The 24,042-nt window shown below is 37.5% G+C and overlaps 1 protein-coding gene across 4 annotated transcripts; it reads right to left on the reverse strand.

The window, feature by feature from the left end:
• Positions 1–332: 332 nt before the first annotated feature.
• pih1d1 (PIH1 domain containing 1) lies at positions 333–5,462 on the reverse strand. Of its 4 annotated transcripts, none has more exons than XM_029159596.1 (11): positions 5,372–5,462; positions 4,942–5,024; positions 2,916–2,973; positions 2,635–2,823; positions 2,073–2,134; positions 1,326–1,407; positions 1,141–1,237; positions 929–955; positions 741–819; positions 518–661; positions 333–444 (listed from the first exon to the last, which is right to left on the reverse strand). In XM_029159596.1, exons 2-11 carry the CDS (start codon positions 5,017–5,019, stop codon positions 409–411), a joined length of 852 nt encoding a protein of 283 aa, XP_029015429.1. In that variant the 5' UTR covers positions 5,020–5,024; positions 5,372–5,462; the 3' UTR covers positions 333–408. The 4 variants fall into 4 exon arrangements, with proteins under 4 accessions (XP_029015429.1, XP_029015430.1, XP_029015428.1 ...); XM_029159597.3 differs by having other exon boundaries at positions 4,942–5,021; positions 5,372–5,438; XM_029159595.3 differs by lacking the exon at positions 5,372–5,462 and having other exon boundaries at positions 4,942–5,365.
• Between the last annotated feature and the right edge of the window lie 18,580 nt (positions 5,463–24,042).

The raw sequence follows: 24,042 nt of genomic DNA on the forward strand, positions 1-24,042 counted from the left end.
ACAAATGCAGAAGAAACAGCTGCCCATGGGGTAATGACATGATATAATACAGGTTTATATTTATAAAGCAGGATATGCTTGGTTATTCTCTACCTACATGCATGATTTTGTAATTTACTGCACTGAACCTTCTCCATAGAACAACCTCGTCCACTTGTGCCTCAACAGTACTTGATTCTGTACAAAACACTAACTACAGCAAATCCAGTTTTCTTTTGGGTCTCTGTTTGTAAAAATAACTCGACAAATAAAAATATTTACCTTCAGCAGGTGTTTTAACATGCTGAAAGATCTGTTGTGTGCTGTTAAAGTTGTCATCAAAGAGAGCAGCAGATGTTTCAAAATTTTATTAAAAACATTTTTATTACTATTTTAAGAAAAAACGTACTACAGATTTCTTTTTCACATTCATGAAGACACTATAGGCATAATGACTGTTAGGATCTGCGAAAAAACAGAAACAAAAATATAGTATACACGAAACATACACAACATATTTCATGCTCATGCTGTGTACCTGAGTGCTCTTGTTGAACTGTGCCACACTGTTCTCCTGATTGATGAGGAAGGCATGAAAGGTGTCGAGATGGAAGAGCGAGGGCCGAGCTGTTAAAATCAGGTGGTCCTCTCCAACATCCAGAACCAGAGAGCGAGATGACAGCTGCATGAGAGACAAACAGTTATTCAATGTTTTACATGCACCATTTTTTGGCCAATGTCGGAAGAAACACATGTCTTACCACCCCAGGCAGCTTTATTTCTGCAATAAGGTATTCAGGATTGCCAGAAGAAGGTTCCACAAGTAAAAGGAACTCTGGCCTGGAGGCAGAGGGGGAATAAAGGGTGTAGGAAAGATGTGGAGAAGAATGACACAAAAAACAAAGTTAAAAAAAATACACAACTTACAACAGATAGAGATGTTATTTACCTTTTGGCTGAGGCAGTGGAGCTCTCCCTGGAATGACAGGAAGTGAACAATATTAGTATCTTATAATTATCAACCTAATAAATATAAACTCACTGGAAAATCAATTATGTGTTTATCAATCGTCAACAGAAAATTTTAGATTAGTTTTATTGATAACTACTAATCTCTATCAGATCCTAAAACAAATATGCGGTCCTCCTTCAGAGACGTACTGAGGCTGCAACTCTTGGATCACTGGTTTGCTCTTTGTTCGGATGTTTTGCTCACTAACAGAACCCAAAAACTTTCTGTTCTTCAACACCTTCCAGTCTGTGCAAACACAAGAGAGAAACTTGACAATTGCTGCCATTGTGTAAACAGGGTTATATAAACACACAAACTGTACAAACACACTTACCCCTACTTAGCTCTAGCTTGTATTTGTTCTCCAAACCTTCAAATGACACCAGAATAACAAACTGCTGAAACAAGAGTTCCTCCTACAGAAAATAAATATATAAAAAGCTGTTACATAATTTAATTACTTGCTAGTTACACTGTACCTAAGCTCTACCTACTTAAGTCACACAGGTCCAGAAGTATTCACATGGTGAGTTATAAAATAAATTCAAACACCTTTTAACACTGTACTTGATTGTATTCCACTTCAAATAAAACTATTGTGGTGGTTTAAAAGGTGAAATCATAAAAACTGCCACTGTACTTCTTGACCTAATTTTGTAGCTGTAGCTTTTACTAACAAACACAAATTGGAACAAATTGGAATAGTCTTGACCTGAAATTGCTCATTGCCCCTGTTCTCCTATAAAACAGCACTTTCAACACGAGCTGTGCTTCATGTTAAAACCAAAATGAAAAAAAATAAAAAATAATATGTCACTGTTAAAGAAATAATCAGTTCTTGTTTGGTTTCTTGTGTGGTTTGGATTTTGTATATGATTAGTTTCACTGAGATGATTTAGTTTGTATACATGTAGGTCATAGAGGAAACGAATGGTTCTAAGTCATGGTTTCAGCTTTGTCACATGATCTGGCAAATCAGTCGTCACTCAATAAGTATTTACAATCCTGATAATCTGACTTTAAAATAAGAGAGTGGCAAACACTGCATATTAAGTATACACAATTAAACAATACAAGTAACCTGGCACTTCTGAAAGAACTCTTGGTTGATCACGACATCGTAAGCTGTGCAACCCTGAGAGCCTAAAACACACAAAGGGCAAGAAAGACATAATTGATGTGTGTCTAACAAATAAAATGATACTTCACAAGAAAAGTTGCATTGGCCTGTACAAAACAGAATTTTAGTCTTTCTTGGTAGGGAAATGTTTTCATTTGACATTATGTGATAAAGCTGATGGAGTCTGCCCATAGAATCTAGCAGATACCAGCACATCTGTAAAGAAAACAGAGAAGCCACAAGTTACAGTAAGAGTTCTTTCAACGATTCCTCAAAATACTAAATGTGTACATACTGTACATCTAAAAACAATGTATCATTGTCACAATATTTATCTATTTTGAAACCTAAAGCAAAATACATGAACCATTTGTGTTTAGGTAAAGGGATCATTAGTGCACACAACTACTGTCTACTCTAAAGAATAGAGATCCACTGTCTCTCCAGACCTTAACTAACAGCGTCAATAAATACCTTTGTGGGTTTTGACAATTTGAAGGAACTCAATGGTTTAGTTACATACTGTTGTCTACTTCTGTGTGTGGTTCGCCAAGGCTCATGGGAACTCTGTAGCCACTGGGATCTTCCGATTGGAGCAGCTCTTCAAGGTCCTCTCTTGAAAGGTCTGGTGGAGGTGGGACTGAGTTGGACTGGCAAATGTTTACAAAGACCTTCTGTTTGTCTGGTTCAGAGACTGTTTTTACACACATGCCTGGGAAGTAAGAAGGAACACGATGACAGTATTTGGTTATAGTTTGATATAACTTGTATAGTTTGATATAAGTTATATTTTTAGATACTTGCCAGGTTGTGGTCGTATTACTTTGGTGTCTGGAATTGCGCTGTGGATCTTTCCCATTGTCTTAAATGAAGATGATAAAGAAGAGATTTACAAACCAGACAATCAAGAAAAGGGCAGAAAATCACATGACATAACATGACAAATGTACAATAATAACCCCCCCCCCAAATGAAGCAATACAACAATTGCAAACAACAATTTAAATACATAAATACAATACAATACATCGTTGTTGTCGTGTAATTCAAAATATTCATCAAAATCATCAAAATATTAATGTGCAATATCTCTGATTTTACAATAAATACATTTATTTTATGTTAAATTCCATCATAGCACACAATGCTTCTTTTAGAATTCCACTTGATACACTTTTATTTGTTTTGACATTTTTTGCTGTCTCTGCAATAAAAACTAACATGAGAACTACTTTACTCTGTGTAAAAGAATGGGAGACAAATAGAAGTTTTTTTTAAATGGCCAGGCACATGGCAAACAAAAGAGCTCATTGAGCATTCAAGTTTTGTGGAGTAAAGAGGTCCTAAATGCAAGGCTGTAATGCATGACGAAGAGCAATTTTTTAGAATAAAAGAATTTTTATAGTCTAGTCTGCAATTTTGTCTACTGCATGAAGAAGAATTTGTATTAGCCTCTGATGCTATTGGCTTTCTGGCAAATCCTATATGGAGTTGTGTGCTGGGCGGGAGATAGTACAGGCAGAGACAGGAAGAGACTCAACAAGCTGCTTCAGTCCATGGAGGAGGTGGTAGACAGAAGGATGAAGAACCCCTCCACCCCCTGCACCACTGTAGAGGCTTTGAGCAGCTCCTTCAGCACACTCCTTCAGTGCTACACCCACAGTGCAGGAAGGAGCTGCTGCAGGTCATTGCTCCCCACAACCATTAAACTCTACAACATAACACTGCAGTGAGACACAACATGTACCTACATGGTGTACTCATTCGTTGTTGTCGTGTAATTCAAAATATTCATCAAAATCATCAAAATATTAATGTGCAATATCTCTGATTTTACACTGAGTAAGTGAAGATGTGCAATAACCTCATCAACCATCCATCTGCCACACATAGATATGTCCTATGCCATGCCGTGAATATGCACAATAGCTTTACAAACTGCTGTAATACAAAAGAATTTCCCCATCGTGGGATTAATAAAGTCTTATCTTATTTTACCAACTAACTACCTCTGCAGATTAACTGATTGCTTTAAGAAACAGTTTGGGATGAGAAAACCACAAAATGTAATGTAAAATCTGTGATACATTTGTTGGAATTTAGAATTTCAGCTTTAAATATTTTATTTTCCTGAACTAGAGAGACCCAATTTGGCTTTATACAAATGTTATGGCTCAAACTCCAGACTGTGTCAGTATATCTCTTTATAAAAAATGTCTGCACACATATTTTTTTATTTCGCAGCTCAATAGAAACCCTTTCTGCTCTACACAGACAAGCCCCACTAGAATAACGATTCTTACAGGAAACTGTTAGCCAGGAACCCAAACGCTGAAGGCTAATTCTGTGCAGGTAACATTGCTGAGTCAGCTTGGCAACTGTATAGTCTATAACCCACTCTCCCTTTGGCTACATTGAAATCTGTTCATGTGATTAGTATTTCTAAGGTCTTTTTACACATGCACTGTAATCCAGATAACAGTAAGTCAGAACTTTAGACAAGTGAGTTCTACAGCAAGCTACCAAGTCCTAAATCCATTTCAAAGTATTACAGTAATTGGGGCTACTGTACACTTTTGTTGATAATGTGAATGTTTAAAACCGTGTACACTGATATGAAAAACAATGCATAAAGATATCATAAAGATTAAGCAACCTCATTGTGAACAAAACAGCCAAGTTTCAATGGCATACTTATGCCACAACGCACCCAGTGACAACCCCAGAATACAACAGTCCTCCCTTTATGTCCTCCTGATACAGAAACAGTTCAGTGCATGTGTGATGGAGGAATTAATCTTGGTTTCACTTTCCATTTAAGCAGATATACCTGCAGCAGCTGTTGGTAGAGCTCCTCTTGGTGCTGTTGCTCCAGCTCAGAGTTGAGGAGTGAGGAGTCCGTTGCCATGGCTACTAAAAAATTATCTGATCATTTAGTATGGAAATACTAAATATGACCGACATATTTTTAATATTAACGAAGCATCAAATGCCGTACTGTAATGGGAACCTGCTACTATATGCTCAGACATTATGGCTTCTTGGCACCAAAAACAATTATCTTCACACGAGTTGTTTTCTCTGGCATGTCAAACCTCCTCTACAGGCATTAGCTTAGCATTACCTTTCACACTGTCTTCAGTCGACTAACTTCACTTTTTGAGTCAAATAATTTAATTCTCCGCCGTGTTAGCTTTGTGTTTGCTGTTGTGTTTCAGCGCATGTCCTTCTCTAAACCAGCTATAACATCGTTTATTTACCTGTCCACCTTGATCTCCACCGGTAACTGTATGCAGCAACACTGCGTGGAACGGAGTGTCAGAAACACTTCCGGTCTATACCTTTCAGAATAAAAGCAGCCAAACAGATGGCGGCTAAAACAATGCTTTTTTCAACTGAAAGGTCCAAGTACTAAATCTAAAATACTATATATATATATATATATATATATATATATATATATATATATATATATATATATATATATATATATATATATATATATATATATATATATATATATATGCCCTGGTTGATGACTGCTCCGCTGCTTACAGTACTCTAGAGAAAAACCAAAGAAGGGAGAGAAAAATCTGTTTCTTTACATTTGCTGTAGAAATGCCAATGACCTCTGGACTCCCTTGATTGGACAAAAAAAAGTTGTCAGAAAATGCAACATCTCAGCTCGTTCGGATGATTTGCATCAGAGGATGACCCGGATTGAGGGACTGATCAGTAACATCTCAGCTCGTTCGGATGCCCGGATTTCAGGACTGACTAATAAGATCTCAGCCCGTACGGAGGAAGACAAGGGACTGAGGGATAACATCTGCAGACAGACTGAACACTTGGTGAATGTGGTGACAGCCTTGTCTGACAGGCTTGAGGAGATGTCACGGGTGACCCATGGTCCCACAAGAGGCGAAGAAGCCCTGAGTTCTGACCGATTGGAGTATTGATCTAGACAAATTAGTCATGGATTGTTAAATGTATTAGAATTGGCTGTGTATTACTCTGTCCCTTCTCCCTCACCCCTCCCTTCCCGGGTCCAATCTAGCTCACCAGCTGTGCCTCTATCTATCCTCTTCCCCTGTTGTGACTCCCTTCAAGGACAACTGTTGGACTGACCTGTAAACATTTTGGTCGGCCTCGGTCATACTTCTATAAACAACACTTCACTACACTGATGCAGACACACCCCCTCCCACCCCACCTTACAGTCTCACTGTCTGCTCTCCGACCTTATCTATCTGTCCTGATGAACCCAAGAAAAAATTCCAGCAAGGTTTCCACTTGTACTGTGTGCCACTGTATGTGCGTGTGTTTTTTATTGTTTGTACTGCAATTGCTTCCACTGTCGGACTAGTGCCGGGTAACCTGTCTGCTGATGGGAATTCCCCGCTGTGGGACTAATAAAGGCATTCTTATTCTTATTCTTATTCTTAACATGGGGCCTAGCTTTTGCCTCTTTTTTGCCTCTAAAAGCAGATTATTTAGCAGTTGATAAGAATACAATTTTGGCACACAGAAATGGCAAACACTGCATTACAATACATTACTGTTTCAGGGACTAGTTCATTCCATATTTGTCACTGCTTGTTTACTTTAGCTGTTGTATCTACAACATGTATTTCACATGTTTCAAGGGTTTGGTATAATCTATTTTTTTATTCTGTCTTTGTTTAAGATAAGATAAGAAAGACCCCTCTAAGCCTTACTCTAATTAGAACAATTAGAGGGCATATCTCTATCATATATTTGCCACTACCTGGTTAGTGAAACATTTCCTACATCCTTTCCTTGTGTTTGATAATATGCATGTACTGTACTGTAGAAAAGACTGAGGAGACTAAAAAGCAACCTCATGTTGTGATGGCTGCCAACTGCTACTTATTCCTGGTTTAAAATGTTATGGAGACACTGCTAACATTTGTTTTAACATAACATATCATAATAAAACCTTTTGCCCTTTTCGTTTCCTTCTACTTCATGGAAAGGTTTTTTTTGACCTCAGACCATGAGCACTGAATGCATACATCAACCCCATTCTTAAAGTGTCACAGGTGAAAAAAAGACCTGCTCCTTTCATAGACTGGCATTTTGTCTTTGGGAGTTTTCCAAGAACTTGCAGAGAAATAAAAGTCTGGTAATTCTCCCATAGACCAGCATCTGCCAGAGACGTCCCATAATTATAGTATATAGGATACCCTGGAATGTCAAACTAATGAAAACACAACACTCTGTAAACAAAAAGCACCGGAGGGAATACTAACAAGATCGCTGACAAATAATGGCCACGAGCGAAAAGGCTCATGGAAATAAACAGCTTCAACAGCTGAGAATACTACACCATATGCACACACAGGCCAGGGTGAGGGTACAGTAAGTCTTTGCTTGTGGCCTGAACAAACACACTTGGTCCAGAAAAAACACAACGAATGCTTGAGTCTGTAATGGAAAAATTTTGCCTTGTGCTGTTTCTTATCCAACACACTCGTCATGTGCTGGTTAGGTACAACACTGAACATTCTTACACAAACAACTAATCTCTTGTGCCCTGACGTACATCAAGTCTAAACATCTGATGTGTGTATATATATATATATATATATATATATATATATATATATATATATATATATATATATATAGTATGTATAATGTATACATACATACTATATACTATATGTATATAGTATGTATAATGTCATATATCAAAATATTAGTCAGTCAAAAAAAAAATTTTATATATATATATATGCATGGGACTTGCATGTGCTATCACGACTTGAGATTGACGAGATACAACACAAATGCTACGGCAAGGGGGAGCCAGGACGCCAGGTCAGAGGGGAGGTTTCACCATTTCCCCAACCGGAAATTGGGTACAAAGCCCCAATAAGCACAGATACGCTGAGCGAGGCAGCGACTGACCTGAAAGATAAGATCATGGCGAGATTGAACAGGCAACCCCGAACCCCACTACAACGGCTAAGTGAAGTACCATCAGAAAGTCTCAAAAAAAATCAAGGCAGCTCGGAGGGAAGTGAGCCAAATGACAGAGGCCCAGAGAGGTGCAATGAAAAGACTGATGCCCAAGAGGTACAGCCAGATGACCATACCTGAAGCACTCGAAACTGCCAAGTAAAGGCTACAAGCCTTGGCCAGCCGCCTAAAGAGATACACCAGAGACAACGAAGCCAGACGAATAAACCGGCTGTTCAAAACACAACCCGCGAAAGTGTACTCTCAATGGCAGGGTAATAACAACAGAGCAGACCCACCAAGGCTGGAAACTGAACAGTACTGGAAGGGTATATGGGAAAGGGAGGCATCACACAACAGTGATGCACAGTGGCTGGTGGATCTGAGGGAAGACCACAGCAACCTCCCTGAACAGAATCCAGTGACTATCACAGTGGCAGACATCCAACATAGAGTCTCAGGTATGAAAAACTGGACAGCACCTGGCCCTGACATGATCCACGCCTACTGGCTAAAGAAGCTCACTGCAATCCATGAGCGCCTGGCAGCACAAATGAACCAGCTGCTAAGGGATGAAACTCACCCTGAATGGCTAACCGAAGGGCGAACGATCCTGATAATGAAGGATCCCTCAAAGGGCACAGTCCCATCCAACTACCGGCCAATAACCTGTCTCTCCACAACATGGAAGCTCATGTCAGGCATCATCGCAGCTAAGATAAGTGGGCACATGAGTCAATACATGAGCGAAGCACAGAAGGGCATTGGTAAGGATACCAGAGGAGCCAAACACCAACTCCTGGTAGACAGAACAGTCGCCCAAGACTGCACACCAACCTGTGCACAGCCTGGATCGACTACAAGAAAGCCTATGACTCAATGCCACACACATGGATCACTGAATGCTTGGAGCTGTACAACATCAACAGAACTCTAAGGGCCTTCATTGCAAACTCGATGAGGTTGTGGAGAACCACCCTTGAAGCCAATGGGAAGCCACTTGCCCAAGTATCCATCAAATGTGGCATATACCAAGGAGATGCACTGTCCCCACTGCTGTTCTGCATAGGTCTGAACCCCCTCAGCCAAATAATAAACAAGACTGGCTATGGATACCGACTCCGGAACGGGGCCACCATAAGTCACCTCCTCTACATGGATGACATCAAGCTGTACGCCAATAGTGAGCGAGACATCGACTCACTGATCCACACCACCAGGATCTACAGCTCGGACATCGGGATGTCATTCGGGCTCGAGAAATGTGGGAGGATGGTGACAAAGAGAGGCAAGGTAATCCACACAGAAGGGGTCTCACTCCCAGAAGGAAGAATAGCAGACATTGAGGACAATTACAAGTACCTTGGAATACCACAGGCAAACGGCAACCTTGAACAGGCAACAAGGAATGCGGCAACAGCCAAATACCTCCAACGAGTAAGGCAAGTCCTAAGAAGCCAGCTCAATGGCAAGAACAAATCCCGGGCAATAAACAGCTACGCTCTGCCAGTGATCAGATACCCTGCGGGAATAATAAGGTGGCCAAAGGAAGAGATACAGACCACAGATGTTAAGACACGAAAGCTCCTCACCATGCATGGAGGGTTCCACCCCAAATCCAGCACCCTGAGACTGTATGCTAGCTGCAAGGAAGGAGGCCGAGGACTAGTGAGCGTGAGAGCCACTATCCAGGATGAAACATCCAAGATCCATAAGTACATCAAGGATAAGGCCTCGACAGATGACGTGCTGAGTGAATGTCTCAGGCAGTGGAGAACAGAGGATGAGATGCTGGAAGAGGGACCATCATGGGAGGACAAGCCCTTGCACGGGATGTACCACCGGAACATAACTGAAGTGGCTGATCTCAACAAATCCTACCAATGGCTTGAAAGGGCTGGGCTGAAGGACAGCACAGAGGCACTCATCCTGGCCGCACAGGAGCAGGCCCTGAGCACCAGAGCCATAGAGGCCCAGATCTACCACACCAGACAAGACCCAAGGTGTAGACTGTGCAAAGAGGCCCCAGAGACGGTCCAGCACATTACTGCAGGGTGTAAGATGCTGGCAGGCAAAGCATACATGGAACGCCATAACCAAGTGGCTGGCATAGTATACAGGAACATCTGCGCGGAGTATGGACTGGAAACCCCAAGGTCAAAGTGGGAAACACCTCCCAAGGTGGTAGAGAACGAGCGAGCCAAGATCCTGTGGGACTTCCAGATCCAGACTGACAGAATGGTAATGGCGAACCAACCAGACATTGTGGTGGTGGATAAAGAGCAGAGGAAAGCTGTAGTGGTGGAAGTGGCAATACCAAGCAATGGCAACATCAGGAAAAAGGAACATGAGAAACTAGAGAAATACCAAGGGCTCAGAGAAGAACTGGAGAAGGCTTGGAAGGTGAAGGCCACAGTGGTGCCTGTGGTGATCGGAGCACTGGGGGCAGTGACCCCCAAACTGGAGGAGTGGCTAGAGAGACATTCCACCAGAACCAGAGAAAGGGGTTAAAAGGCAGAAGCAACTTGAGGATCGTGGGCTCTTTGCATCACACCTTCGTGGTGTGTGCACTGATCTCCAGCTGGTTTTTGGTTTGTTAATGTGCACGATCAACATCCATGCTTTTTATTTGCTTTCCCCATTATTTTTATTAGTGGGAGAGCTGAACAGCTCTCACACTATTGTTTTCTTCGGTCTTTATTATTAGTGGGAGAGCTAAACAGCTCTCACACTATTGAGATCTTCGCTCTTTATTATTATTAGTGGGAGAGCTGAACAGCTCTCACACTATTGTTATCTTCGGTCTTTATTAGTGGGAGAGCTGAACAGCTCTCACACTATTGTTATCTTCGGTCTTTATTATTAGTGGGAGAGCTGAACAGCTCTCACACTATTGAGATCTTCGCTCTTTATCACAGTGAATGCTGCAAAGCATTCACTGTATTGTTTTTCTAAGCTTTATTATTATTATTATTTTTCTTCCCCCCGTTTTTCTGCATCTAACTAGTCCCGCATACTTTCAGCTACAGAAACGATTCCAATATCAAAATGTTCAGCTTTTTAAGGAGAAGTGTGCTATTACTTTTCTCATTCATATGTTTCATATTTTTCAAGTTATTAAGCTTTTTTTAACTTTTTTTTCCCATTGAAATGAATGGGAACAACTTTTCAAATTCTCTTCAGCTTTGTCTATTTTCAGCTTTAACTACTTCCGCATACTTTAGGCTACAGACACCATTTAAACTACAAAATAATCTTCAACTATTCAACTATTAATCTTCCAGAAATCGTTAAAATATCTTTAATAGTTTCTGATTTATAGCAGTTTAAATATTGGGTGGTTTTTGGTCAATTTTCATCTTTTCCATTAGTGTGTATTGGGTTATTTAGAGTGCGTGATGTCACAGCCAGAGTGCAAGGGGACGTTTTTTTAAGATAGAACTTCTGTCTTTAACTCGTCACTACAGCCACAATTTTCACTCTATCAATGAAATTATTTCAGTAAATCGTAGTCATACTTGTCTTCTTTCTAATGATGTGTCTGGCTTTACTCTCAGACCTATACTTTAGTCGCTATCAACCTCAAAGCGCAGAGAGATCCTGGATTTCTCCCATTGACTCTAATGATAATTTTCGGCAGACGTCTGGGGAGAAAAACAAGAGGAGAAGTATTTTGAAATTGCGACTGCGGCTACAAACATTTGTCCTCAAACATAAAATTCACACCATTTGCTCATTGAAGACTTGGGACTCGTAAAATGAAATAATTTTTGTGATATCTATTATGGTTTAGCTGGAACAAGCCTGTTTATACAGGGTGAAACTCTGCTTTTACAGAGCAGAGTGAGCCTGATTTTCCCGCCTTTCGTCTCCATGGCGACGGCGCAGCTGCAGATTTCACTGACAGGTCAAACTCCTGATTCTCAGTGTAGACAGCAGTTCCATGCTTATTACTGGTTACTCATCTACACTATTGGATTGTGTAGTAATTAAGCACACACTTCCTCTAAATCCTTTCAAAATAAAAGCACCATGCCAAATATTTAGCTTTAATAGCAATATTTCTGCTTTTAGATGGGTAATTATGACTATTTAAAGATAGATTAACAGTTTAGTAATTACCCACACATGCTTCCTCTACATCCTTTCAAAATAAAAGCACCAATGCCAATTATTAGCTTTAACTGCACCATTTTTGCCTTTGAATGGTTAATTATGATTATTTAAAGACTAATTGACAGTTATGCTATTACCCCCACACATTTCCTCTAAATCCTTTCAAAATAAAAGCACCAATCCTGATCTTTAGCTAAAGATAACAATTGTTCTGCTTTCAACAGGTGTATTATGACTAGTTATTTAGACTAATATACTGTTTAGCAAATACCTGCACAGGCATTTTCCATATTCTTTTAAAATAAAAGCACCAATCCAAATTTTTAGCTTTAATAGGACTATTTATACTTTTTAATGGGTAATCGTGACTGGTTATTGTGACTGTTTTACAGTTTAGCTATTAAGCACACACAGCTTCTCCACATCCTTTCAAAATAAAAGCCCAAATCCTGATTTTTAACTAAAGATAGCAATATTTCTGCTTCCAACAGGTTTATTATGACTATTTATTTAGACTAAAATACTGCACACACAGTTTCTCCAAATCCTTTCAAAATAAAAGCCCCATTCCAGATCTTTAGCTAAAAAGGGCAATATTTCTGCGTTCAGCTGGTGTATTGTTACTAGATGATAAGACAATCTTAATGTTTAGAAATTGCCTGCACAGGTGTCCTCGATATCCTTTCAAAATAAAAGTACCAATCCAAATTTTTAGTTTTAATAGCATAAACTCTGTTTTTGAATGGGTAATTGTAACAAGTAATGAGACTATTTTAAAGTTTAGCTATAAACACATACATCTCTAAATCATTTTAAAATAAAAGCATTAAACCAATTTTTTTTGCTTGATAGAATAAATTCTGCTTTTGAATGGTCAATTGTAAATCAGCAATAAGTCTATACCAGTTATTACTGGTTTATTATTACTAGTTAATGAAACAATTTAACAATTACTCACACAAGCTTCCTGTAAGTCATTTCAAAATAAGAATATTAAACTTTTAGTGCAACTAACTAAGCTCTAAACCTTTTTAATTTATGCTTTTGACTGCTTTTTTGTTATTTAGGACAACTTAATGAGCGCTTTTCCCAGTTTACCAATTTAGGACACACACTTCCTCAAATTACTTTCAAAATAAAAGTACCAATTTAATTATTTAGCCTAAATATCACATTTGTGAATTTGACTAGTTAATTATAACCAGTTAATGAAACTATTCTACTGTTCAGCAATTATCTGCACACACTTCCTTCAAAGCTTTAACTTTTATCAATTTAAATCCAAATACTTGTTCTGAAGCAAATTTAAGCCGTATTAAATATTTCCAAAACGTTAAGCTACTCATTAAGCTCTTGAAATCAAAACTATTTAATTACAATATTTAGCCATTTTGATACATTTGGCTATAATTCAACTAATTATTAATTGATTTTCAGCAGTTTGTTAATTTCAGCAAATCTTTTTCGTGTTTCCTCCATATGAAATTCAACTACTTCAGCTTCTTCTGCAAATATTCAGCACTGTTTAATCAATTCCTATTTCTCCTTAGATACATTCAACTATGCTTTACATGATTGAGCTATTTCATCTGTTTTAAATGTTTCAGTTACTTTCAGCAACTCTTCAGGAATATTTTCAGCTTGGAAGCATTCACTGTGCATTTTCTTATGGAAATGCTTTTTCTAGTTATTATTATTATTCTTATTATTTCGCCCCGTTTTTCGGTCGCTATCTCCTTCTCAACGCTTCATCGCAGAATCATCGTTCAACGTTCTAAACGTGCGTCATCGTTAGACGATGCAGGCTATTACTTTTCACGTTTTCAGCTTTTCAACTTTTAACGTTATTCAACGTTTTCCGTCGTTTTTTTATAATGGTCGTCTATGGTAATCATCGTTCAACTTTCTGTCAACTTCCCTCTTTTCATCAGCGTCTATCATCGTCATACTTTGGCGTAGAAACGTCATTTTAACGTCAAAAGCGTCTATCATCTTTCAACGTTCTCCGTGTAAATCAGCGTCCTCGTATCTTTTATAGTTTTCGACTTGTGAGCGTTTAAATATCGTGTGGTTTTTGTTAAATTTTCAGCTTTTCCATTAGTGTGTATTGGGTCAATTAGAGTGTGTGACGTCACAGCTACAGTGAGAAGGTGCACTTTTTTAAGACAGAACTTCTGTCTCTAACTCGTCACTACAGCCACAATTTTTACTCTATCAACATAATTACTTCACTAAATCGTAGTCATACTTGTCTTCTTTCTAATGATGTGTCTGGATATACCCTCAGACCTATACTTTAGTCGCTATCAACCTCAAAGCGCAGAGAGATCCCGAAATTCTCCCATAGACTCTAATGATAATTTTCAGCAGACGTCTGGGGAGAAAAACAGAGGAGACGTATTTTGAAATTGCCACTGTGGCTACAAGCTTTTGTCCTTAAACATAAAATTCACACCATTTGCTCATTGAAGCCTTGGGACTCGTAAAATAAAATAATTTTTGTGATAACTATTATGCTTTAGCTGGAACGAGCCTGTTTATACAGGGTGAAACTCTGCTTTCACAGAGCAGAGTGAGCCTGATTTTCCCGCCTTTTGTCTCCATGGCGACGGCGCAGCTGCAGATTTGACTGACAGGTCAAAACTGCTGATGCTCTGTGTACAGAGCAGTTCCATGCTTATTATTGATTACTCAACTACAATATTGGATTGTGTAGTAATTAAGCACACACTTCCTCTAAATCCTTTCAAAGTAAAAGCACCAAGCCAAATAATTAGCTTTAATAGCAATATTTCTACTTTTAGATGGGTAATTATGACTATTTAAAGATAGATTAACAGTTTAGTAATTACCCACACATGCTTCCTCTACATCCTTTCAAAATAAAAGCACCAATGCCATTTATTAGCTTTAAATGCACTGGTTTTGCCTTTGAATGGGTAATTAAAGACTAATTGACATTTACGCTATTACCCCCACACATTTCCTCTAAATCCTTTCAAAATAAAAGCACCAATTACAATTTATTACCTTTCATGGCAAGATTGATTAAAAAAATTTGTGGTTCTGAATACTTACCAATCGTTAATTGGACTACTTTAGAGTTCAGTAAATAGCCACTCAAACTTATTAGGGTGCTTTTATTTTAGAGGGCTAAATCTAAATCTTTTGCTTTAATAGGGCTATTCTTGCTATTGAATGATAAATTATGACTATCTAATGACTATTTTATAGTTTAGTAATCGCCCACACACAACCTCTAAATCCTTTCAAAATAAAAACACCAATGTAATTTATTACCTAAATGGCAAGATTTTTGTTTCTGACTGGTAAATTTCTACTAGTTATTAAAATATTACACATTTAGGTAATTATTTACAAATACTTTCTTCAAATCAAAAAGATAGTCAGCTTATTTATGATTGTCAACAATGCACATTGGTCAACCTTTTAATCTTTGACATCTTTTAACCTTGGTCAACTTTTGAATCATTGTCATCTCTTTAATATTGTCATAGTATGACCTTGGTCATCTTTTTAATCATCATCTTTTTAATCGCCATCTTTTGTCATCGTTTTAATCTTTGTCAACGTTTTCTCGTTTTCATCGCTTTGCCGTAGTCAACTTTTTGACGTCAGCAGCTTTATCAGCGTTTGTCATCGTTGCGGCAGCAGATCAGCTCTCCCACGTAATTTCTCGAGAAATTACTTTTTCTAGTTATTATTATTCTTCTTCTACTTATTCCGCCCTTTTTTTGATTGCTATCTACTTTTTAACGCTTCATCGTAGAATCGTCGTTCAACTTTCTAAACGTGTGTCATCTTTAGGAGATGTGGGCTATTACTTTTTATGTTTTCAGCTTTTCAACTTTTAACGTTATTCAACTTTTTTCATCGTTTTTTTATAATGGTCGTCTATGGGAATCATCGTTAAACTTTTTGTCAACTTCCCTCTTTTCATCAGCGTCTATCATCGTCATACTTTAGCGTAGAAACGTCATTTCAACTTCAAAAGCGTCCATCATCGCTCAACTTTCTCCTCGTAAATCAGCGTTGTCGTATCTTCTATACTTTTCGACTAGTGAGCGTTTAAATATGGTGTGGTTTTTGTTAAATTTTCAGCTTTTCCATTAGTGTGTATTGGGTCATTTAGAGTGCGTGATGTCACAGCCAGAGTGCGAGGGTGCGCTTTTTAAAGACAGAACTTCTGTCTCTAACTCGTCACTACAGCCACAATTTTTACTCTATCAACATAATTACTTCACTAAATCGTAGTCATACTTGTCTTCTTTCTAATGATGTGTCTGGATATACCCTCAGACCTATACTTTAGTCGCTATCAACCTTAAAGCGCAGAGAGATCCCGAAATTCTCCCATAGACTCTAATGATAATTTTCGGCAGACGTCTGGGGAGAAAAACAGAGGAGACATATTTTGAAATTGCCACTGTGGCTACAAGCTTTTATCCTCAAACATAAAATTCACACCATTTGCTCATTGAAGCCTTGGGACTCGTAAAATGAAATAATTTTTGTGATAACTATCATGGTTTAGTTGGAACAAGCCTGTTTATACAGGGTGAAACTCTGTTTTTACAGAGCAGAGTGAGCCTGATTTTCCCGCCTTTCGTCTCCATGGCGACGGCGCAGCTGCAGATTTCACTGACAGGTCAAACTGCTGATGCTCAGTGTAGACAGCAGTTCCATGCTTATTACTGATTACTCAACTACACTATTGGATTGTGTAGTAATTAAGCACACACTTCCTCTAAATCCTTTCAAAATAAAAGCACCAAGCCAAATAATTAGCTTTAATAGCAATATTTCAACTTTTAGATGGGTAATTATGGCTATTTAAAGATAGATTAACAGTTTAGTAATTACCCACACGTGCTTCCTCTACATCCTTTCAAAATAAAAGCACCAATGCCAATTATTAGCTTTAACTGCACTGTTTTTGCTTTTTGAATGGGTAATTAAAGACTAATTGACAGTTACGCTATTACCCCCACACATTTCCTCTAAATCCTTTCAAAATAAAAGCACCAATTACAATTTATTACCTTTAATGGCAAGATTGATTAAAAAATTTGTGGTTCTGAATACTTACCAATCGTTAATGGGACTACTTTAGAGTTCAGTAAATAGCCACTCAAACTTATTAGGGTGCTTTTATTCTGAAAGGGCTGAATCTAAATCTTTTGCTTTAATAGGGCTATTCTTGCTATTGAATGATAAATTATGATTATCTAATGACTATTTTATAGTTTAGTAATCGCCCACACACAACCTCTAAATCCTTTCAAAATAAAAGCACCAATGTATTTATTACCTTAAATGGCAAGACTTTTGTTTCTGACTGGCAAATTTCTACTAGTTATTAAAATATTACACAGTTAGGTAATTATTTACCAATACTTTCTTCAAATCAAAAAGATAGTCAGCTTATTTATGATTGTCAACAATGCCCCTTGGTCAACTTTTTAATCTTTGACATCTTTTAACCGTGGTCAACTTTTGAATCATTGTCATCTCTTTAATATTGTCATAGTATGACCTTGGTCATCTTTTTAATCATCATCTTTTTAATCGCCATCTTTTGTCATCGCTTTAATCTTTGTCAACGTTTTCTCGTTTTCAACGTTTTCATCATTTTGCCGTAGTCAACTTTTTGACGTCAGCAGCTTAATCAGCGTTTGTCATCGTTGCGGCAGCAGATCAGCTCTCCCACGTAATTTCTCGAGAAATTACTTTTTCTAGTTAGTGGGAGAGCTGAACAGCTCTCACACTATTGTTATCTTCGGTCTTTATTATTATTATTATTCTTCTACTTATTCCGCCCTTTTTTTGATTGCTATCTACTTTTTAACGCTTCATCGTAGAATCGTCGTTCAACTTTCTAAACGTGTGTCATCTTTAGGAGATGTGGGCTATTACTTTTTATGTTTTCAGCTTTTCAACTTTTAACGTTATTCAACTTTTTTCATCGTTTTTTTATAATGGTCGTCTATGGGAATCATCGTTCAACTTTTTGTCAACTTCCCTCTTTTCATCAGCTTCTGTCATCGTCATACTTTGGCGTAGAAACGTCATTTCAACTTCAAAAGCGTCCATCATCGTTCAACTTTCTCCTTGTAAATCAGCGTTGTCGTATCTTCTATACTTTTCGACTAGTGAGCGTTTAAATATGGTGTGGTTTTTGTTAAATTTTCAGCTTTTCCATTAGTGTGTATTGGGTCATTTAGAGTGCGTGATGTCACAGCTACAGTGAGAATGTGCGCTTTTTTAAGACAGAACTTCTGTCTCTAACTCGTCACTACAGCCACAATTTTTACTCTATCAACGTAATTATTTCACTAAATCGTAGTCATACTTGTCTTCTTTCTAATGATGTGTCTGGCTTTACCCTCAGACTTATACTTTAGTCGCTATCGACCTCAAAGCACAGAGAGATCCTGAAATTCTCCCATAGACTCTAATGATAATTTTTGGCAGACGTCTGGAGAAAAAAAAGGAGGAGACATATTTTGAAATTGCGACTGTGGCTACAAACGTTTGTCCTCAAACATAAAATTCACACCATTTGCTCATTGAAGCCTTGGGACTCGAAAAATGAAATAATCTTTGTGATAACTATTATGGTTTAGCTGGAACAAGCCTGTTTATACAGGGTGAAACTCTGCTTTTACAGAGCAGAGTGAGCCTGATTTTCCCGCCTTTTGTCTCCATGGCGACGGCGCAGCTGCAGATTTGACTGACAGGTCAAACTGCTGATGCTCAGTGTACAGAGCAGTTCCATGCTTATTACTGATTACTCAACTACACTATTGGATTGTGTAGTGATTAAGCACGCACTTCCTCTAAATCCTTTCAAAATAAAAGCACCAAGCCAAATAATTAGCTTTAATAGCAGTATTTCTGCTTTTAGATGGGTAATTATGACTTTTTAAAGATAGATTAACAGTTTAGTAATTACCCACACATGCTTCCTCTAAATCCTTTCAAAATAAAAGCACCAATGCCAATTATTAGCTTTAACTGCACTGTTTTTGCCTTTGAATGGGTAATTATGATTATTTAAAGACTAATTGACAGTTACGCTATTACCCCCACACATTTCCTCTAAATCCTTTCAAAATAAAAGCACCAATTACAATTTATTACCTTTAATGGCAAGATTGATTAGAAAATTTGTGGTTCTGAATACTTGCCAATCGTTATAGAGACTACTTTAGAGTTCAGTAAATAGCCACTCAAACTTATTAGGGTGCTTTTATTCTGAAAGTGCTAAATCTAAATCTTTTGCTTTAATAGGGCTATTCTTGCTATTGAATGAAATATTATGACTATATAATGACTATTTTATAGTTTAGTAATCACTCACACACAACCTCTAAATCCTTTCAAAATAAAAGCACCAATGTAATTTATTACCCTAAATGGCAAGATTTTTGTTTCTGACTGGTAAATTTTTAATAGTTATTAAACTATTCCACAGGTAATTATTTACAAATACTTTCTTCAAATCAAAAAGATAGTCAACTTATTTATGGTTGTCAACACTGCACTCTCGTCAACTTTTTAATCTTTGACATCTTTTTACCTTGGTCAACTTTTAAGTCATTGTCATATTTTAATCTTGTCTTAGTATGACCTTGGTCATCTTTTTAATCATCATATTTTTAATCGCCATCTTTTGTCATCGTTTTAATCTTTGTCATCGTTTTCATCGTTTTGCCGTAGTCAACTTTTGGACGTAGTCAACTTTTTGGCGTCAGCAGCTTAATCAGCGTTTGTCATCGTTGCGGCAGCAGATCAGCTCTCCCACGTAATTTCTCGAGAAATTACTTTTTCTAGTTATTATTATTATTCTTCTACTTATTCCGCCCTTTTTTTGATTGCTATCTACTTTTTAACGCTTCATCGTAGAATCGTCGTTCAACTTTCTAAACGTGTGTCATCTTTAGGAGATGTGGGCTATTACTTTTTATGTTTTCAGCTTTTCAACTTTTAACGTTATTCAACTTTTTTCATCGTTTTTTTATAATGGTTGTCTATGGGAATCATCGTTAAACTTTTTGTCAACTTCCCTCTTTTCATCAGCGTCTATCATCGTCATACTTTGGCGTAGAAACGTCATTTCAACTTCAAAAGCGTCCATCATCGCTCAACTTTCTCCTCGTAAATCAGCGTTGTCGTATCTTCTATACTTTTCGACTAGTGAGCGTTTAAATATGGTGTGGTTTTTGTTAAATTTTCAGCTTTTCCATTAGTGTGTATTGGGTCATTTAGAGTGCGTGATGTCACAGCCAGAGTGCGAGGGTGCGCTTTTTAAAGACAGAACTTCGGTCTTTAACTTGTTGCTACAGCCACAATTTCTACTCTATGAACGTAATTATTTCACTAAATCGTAGTCATACTTGTCTTCTTTCTAATGATGTGTCTGACTTTACCCTCAGACTTATACTTTAGTCGCTATCGACCTCAAAGCACAGAGAGATCCTGAAATTCTCCCATAGACTCTAATGATAATTTTTGGCAGACGTCTGGAGAAAAACAAGGAGGAGACATATTTTGAAATTGCGACTGTGGCTACAAACGTTTGTCCTCAAACATAAAATTCACACCATTTGCTCATTGAAGCCTTGGGACTCGAAAAATGAAATAATCTTTGTGATAACTATTATGGTTTAGCTGGAACAAGCCTGTTTATACAGGGTGAAACTCTGCTTTTTACAGAGCAGAATGAGCCTGATTTTCCCGCCTTTTGTCTCCATGGCGACGGCGCAGCTGCAGATTTGACTGACAGGTCAAACTGCTGATGCTCAGTGTACAGAGCAGTTCCATGCTTGTTACTGATTAGTCAACCACACTATTGGATTGTGTAATGAATAAGCACGCACTTCCTCTAAATCCTTTCAAAATAAAAGCACCAAGCCAAATAATTATCTTTAATAGCAATATTTCTGCTTTTAGATGGGTAATTATGACGATTTAAAGATAGATTAACAGTTTAGTAATTACCCACACATGCTTCCTCTACATCCTTTCAAAGTAAAAGCACAAATGTCAATTATTAGCTTTAACTGCGCTGTTTTTGCCTTTGAATGGGTAATTATGATTATTTAAAGACTAATTGACAGTTACGCTATTACCCCCACACATTTCCTCTAAATCCTTTCAAAATAAAAGCACCAATTACAATTTATTACCTTTAATGGCAAGATTGATTAGAAAATTTGTGGTTCTGAATACTTGCCAATCGTTATAGAGACTACTTTAGAGTTCAGTAAATAGCCACTCAAACCTATTAAGGTGCTTTTATTCTGAAAGGGCTAAATCTAAATCTTTTGCTTTAATAGGGCTATTCTTGCTATTGAATGATAAATTATGATTATCTAATGACTATTTTATAGTTTAGTAATCGCCCACACACAACCTCTAAATCCTTTCAAAATAAAAGCACCAATGTAATTTATTACCTTAAATGGCAAGATTTTTGTTTCTGACTGGTAAATTTTTACTAGTTATTAAACTATTACACAGGTAATTATTTACAAATACTTTCTTCAAATTAAAAAGCTAGTCAGCTTCTTTATGATTGTCAACAATGCACTCTGGTCAACTTTTTAATCTGTGATATATTTTTTACCTTGGTCAACTTTTGAATCATTGTCATATTTTAATCTTGTCCTAGTATGTCATTGGTCATCTTTTTAATCGCCATCTTTTGTCATCGTTTTATTCTTTGTCAACGTTTTCTCGTTTTCATCGCTTTGCCGTAGTCAACTTTTGGACGCAGTCAACTTTTTTGACGTCAGCAGCTTAATCAGCGTTTGTCATCGTTGCGGCAGCAGATCAGCTCTCCCACGTAATTTCTCGAGAAATTACTTTTTCTAGTTAGTGGGAGAGCTGAACAGCTCTCACACTATTGAGATCTTCGCTCTTTATTATTATTATTAGTGGGAGAGCTGAACAGCTCTCACACTATTGAGATCTTCGCTCTTTATTATTATTCTTATTATTTCGCCCCGTTTTTCGGTCGCTATCTACTTCTCAACGCTTCATCGTAGAATCATCGTTCAACGTTCTAAACGTGCGTCATCGTTAGACGATGCAGGCTATTACTTTTCACGTTTTCAGCTTTTAAACTTTTAACGTTATTCAACGTTTTTCGTCGTTTTTTTATAATGGTCGTCTATGGGAATCATCGTTCAACTTTCTGTCATCTTCCCTCTTTTCATCAGCGTCTATCATCGTCATACTTTGGCGTAGAAACGTCATTTCAACGTCAAAAGCATCTATCATCTTTCATCGTTCTCCGTGTAAATCAGCGTCCTCGTATCTTTTATAGTTTTCAACTTGTGAGCGTTTAAATATCGTGTGGTTTTAGTTAAATTTTCAGCTTTTCCATTAGTGTGTATTGGCTCTGCTAGAGTGCGTGATGTCACAGCTACAGTGAGAAGGTGCGCTTTTTTAAGACAGAACTTCTGTCTCTAACTCGTCACTACAGCCACAATTTTTACTCTATCAACGTAATTACTTCTCTAAATCGTAGTCATACTTGTCTTCTTTCTAATGATGTGTCTGGATATACCCTCAGACCTATACTTTAGTCACTATCGACCTCAAAGTGCAGAGAGATCCTGAAATTCTCCCATTGACTCTAATGATAATTTTTGGCAGACGTCTGAGGAGAAAAACAGAGGAGACATATTTTGAAATTGCCACTGTGGCTACAAGCTTTTGTCCTTAAACATAAAATTCACACCATTTGCTCATTGAAGCCTTGGGACTCGTAAAATGAAATAATTTTTGTGATAACTATCATGGTTTAGCTGAAACAAGCCTGTTTATACAGGGTGAAACTCTGCTTTTACAGAGCAGAGTGAGCCTGATTTTCCCGCCTTTCGTCTCCATGGCGACGGCGCAGCTGCAGATTTCACTGACAGGTCAAACTCCTGATGCTCAGTGTAGACAGCAGTTCCATGCTTATTACTGATTACTCAACTACACTATTGGATTGTGTAGTAATTAAGCACACACTTCCTCTAAATCCTTTCAAAATAAAAGCACCAAGCCAAATAATTAGCTTTAATAGCAATATTTCTGCTTTTAGATGGGTAATTATGACTGTTTAAATATAGATTAACAGTTTAGTAATGACCCACACATGCTTCCTCTACATCCTTTCAAAATAAAAGCACCAATGCCAATTATTAGCTTTAACTGCACTGTTTTTGCCTTTGAATGGGTAATTATGATTATTTAAAGACTAGTTGACAGTTACGCTATTACCCCCACACATTTCCTCTAAATCCTTTCAAAATAAAAGCACCAATTACAATTTTTTACTTTTAATGGCAAGATTGATTAGAAAGTTTGTGGTTCTGAATACTAACCAATCGTTAATGAGACTACTTTAGAGTTCAGTAAATAGCCACTCAAACTTATTAGGGTGCTTTTATTCTGAAAGGGCTAAATCTAAATCTTTTGCTTTAATAGGGCTATTCTTGCTATTGAATGATAAATTATGACTATCTAATGACTATTTTATAATTTAGTAATCACTCACACACAACCTCTAAATCCTTTCAAAATAAAAGCACCAATGTAATTTATTATCTTAAATGGCAAGATTTTTGTTTCTGACTGGTAAATTTTTAATAGTTATTAAACTATTACACAGTTAGGTAATTATTTACAAATACTTTCTTCAAATCAAAAAGATAGTGAGCTTATTTATGATTGTCAACAATGCACTCTGGTCAACTTTTTAATCTTTGACATCTTTTTACCTTAGTCAACTTTTGAGTCATTGTCATATTTT

Source organism: Betta splendens, chromosome 8 (genome assembly GCF_900634795.4).
Source record: "Betta splendens chromosome 8, fBetSpl5.4, whole genome shotgun sequence".
Lineage (NCBI taxonomy): Eukaryota > Metazoa > Chordata > Actinopteri > Anabantiformes > Osphronemidae > Betta > Betta splendens.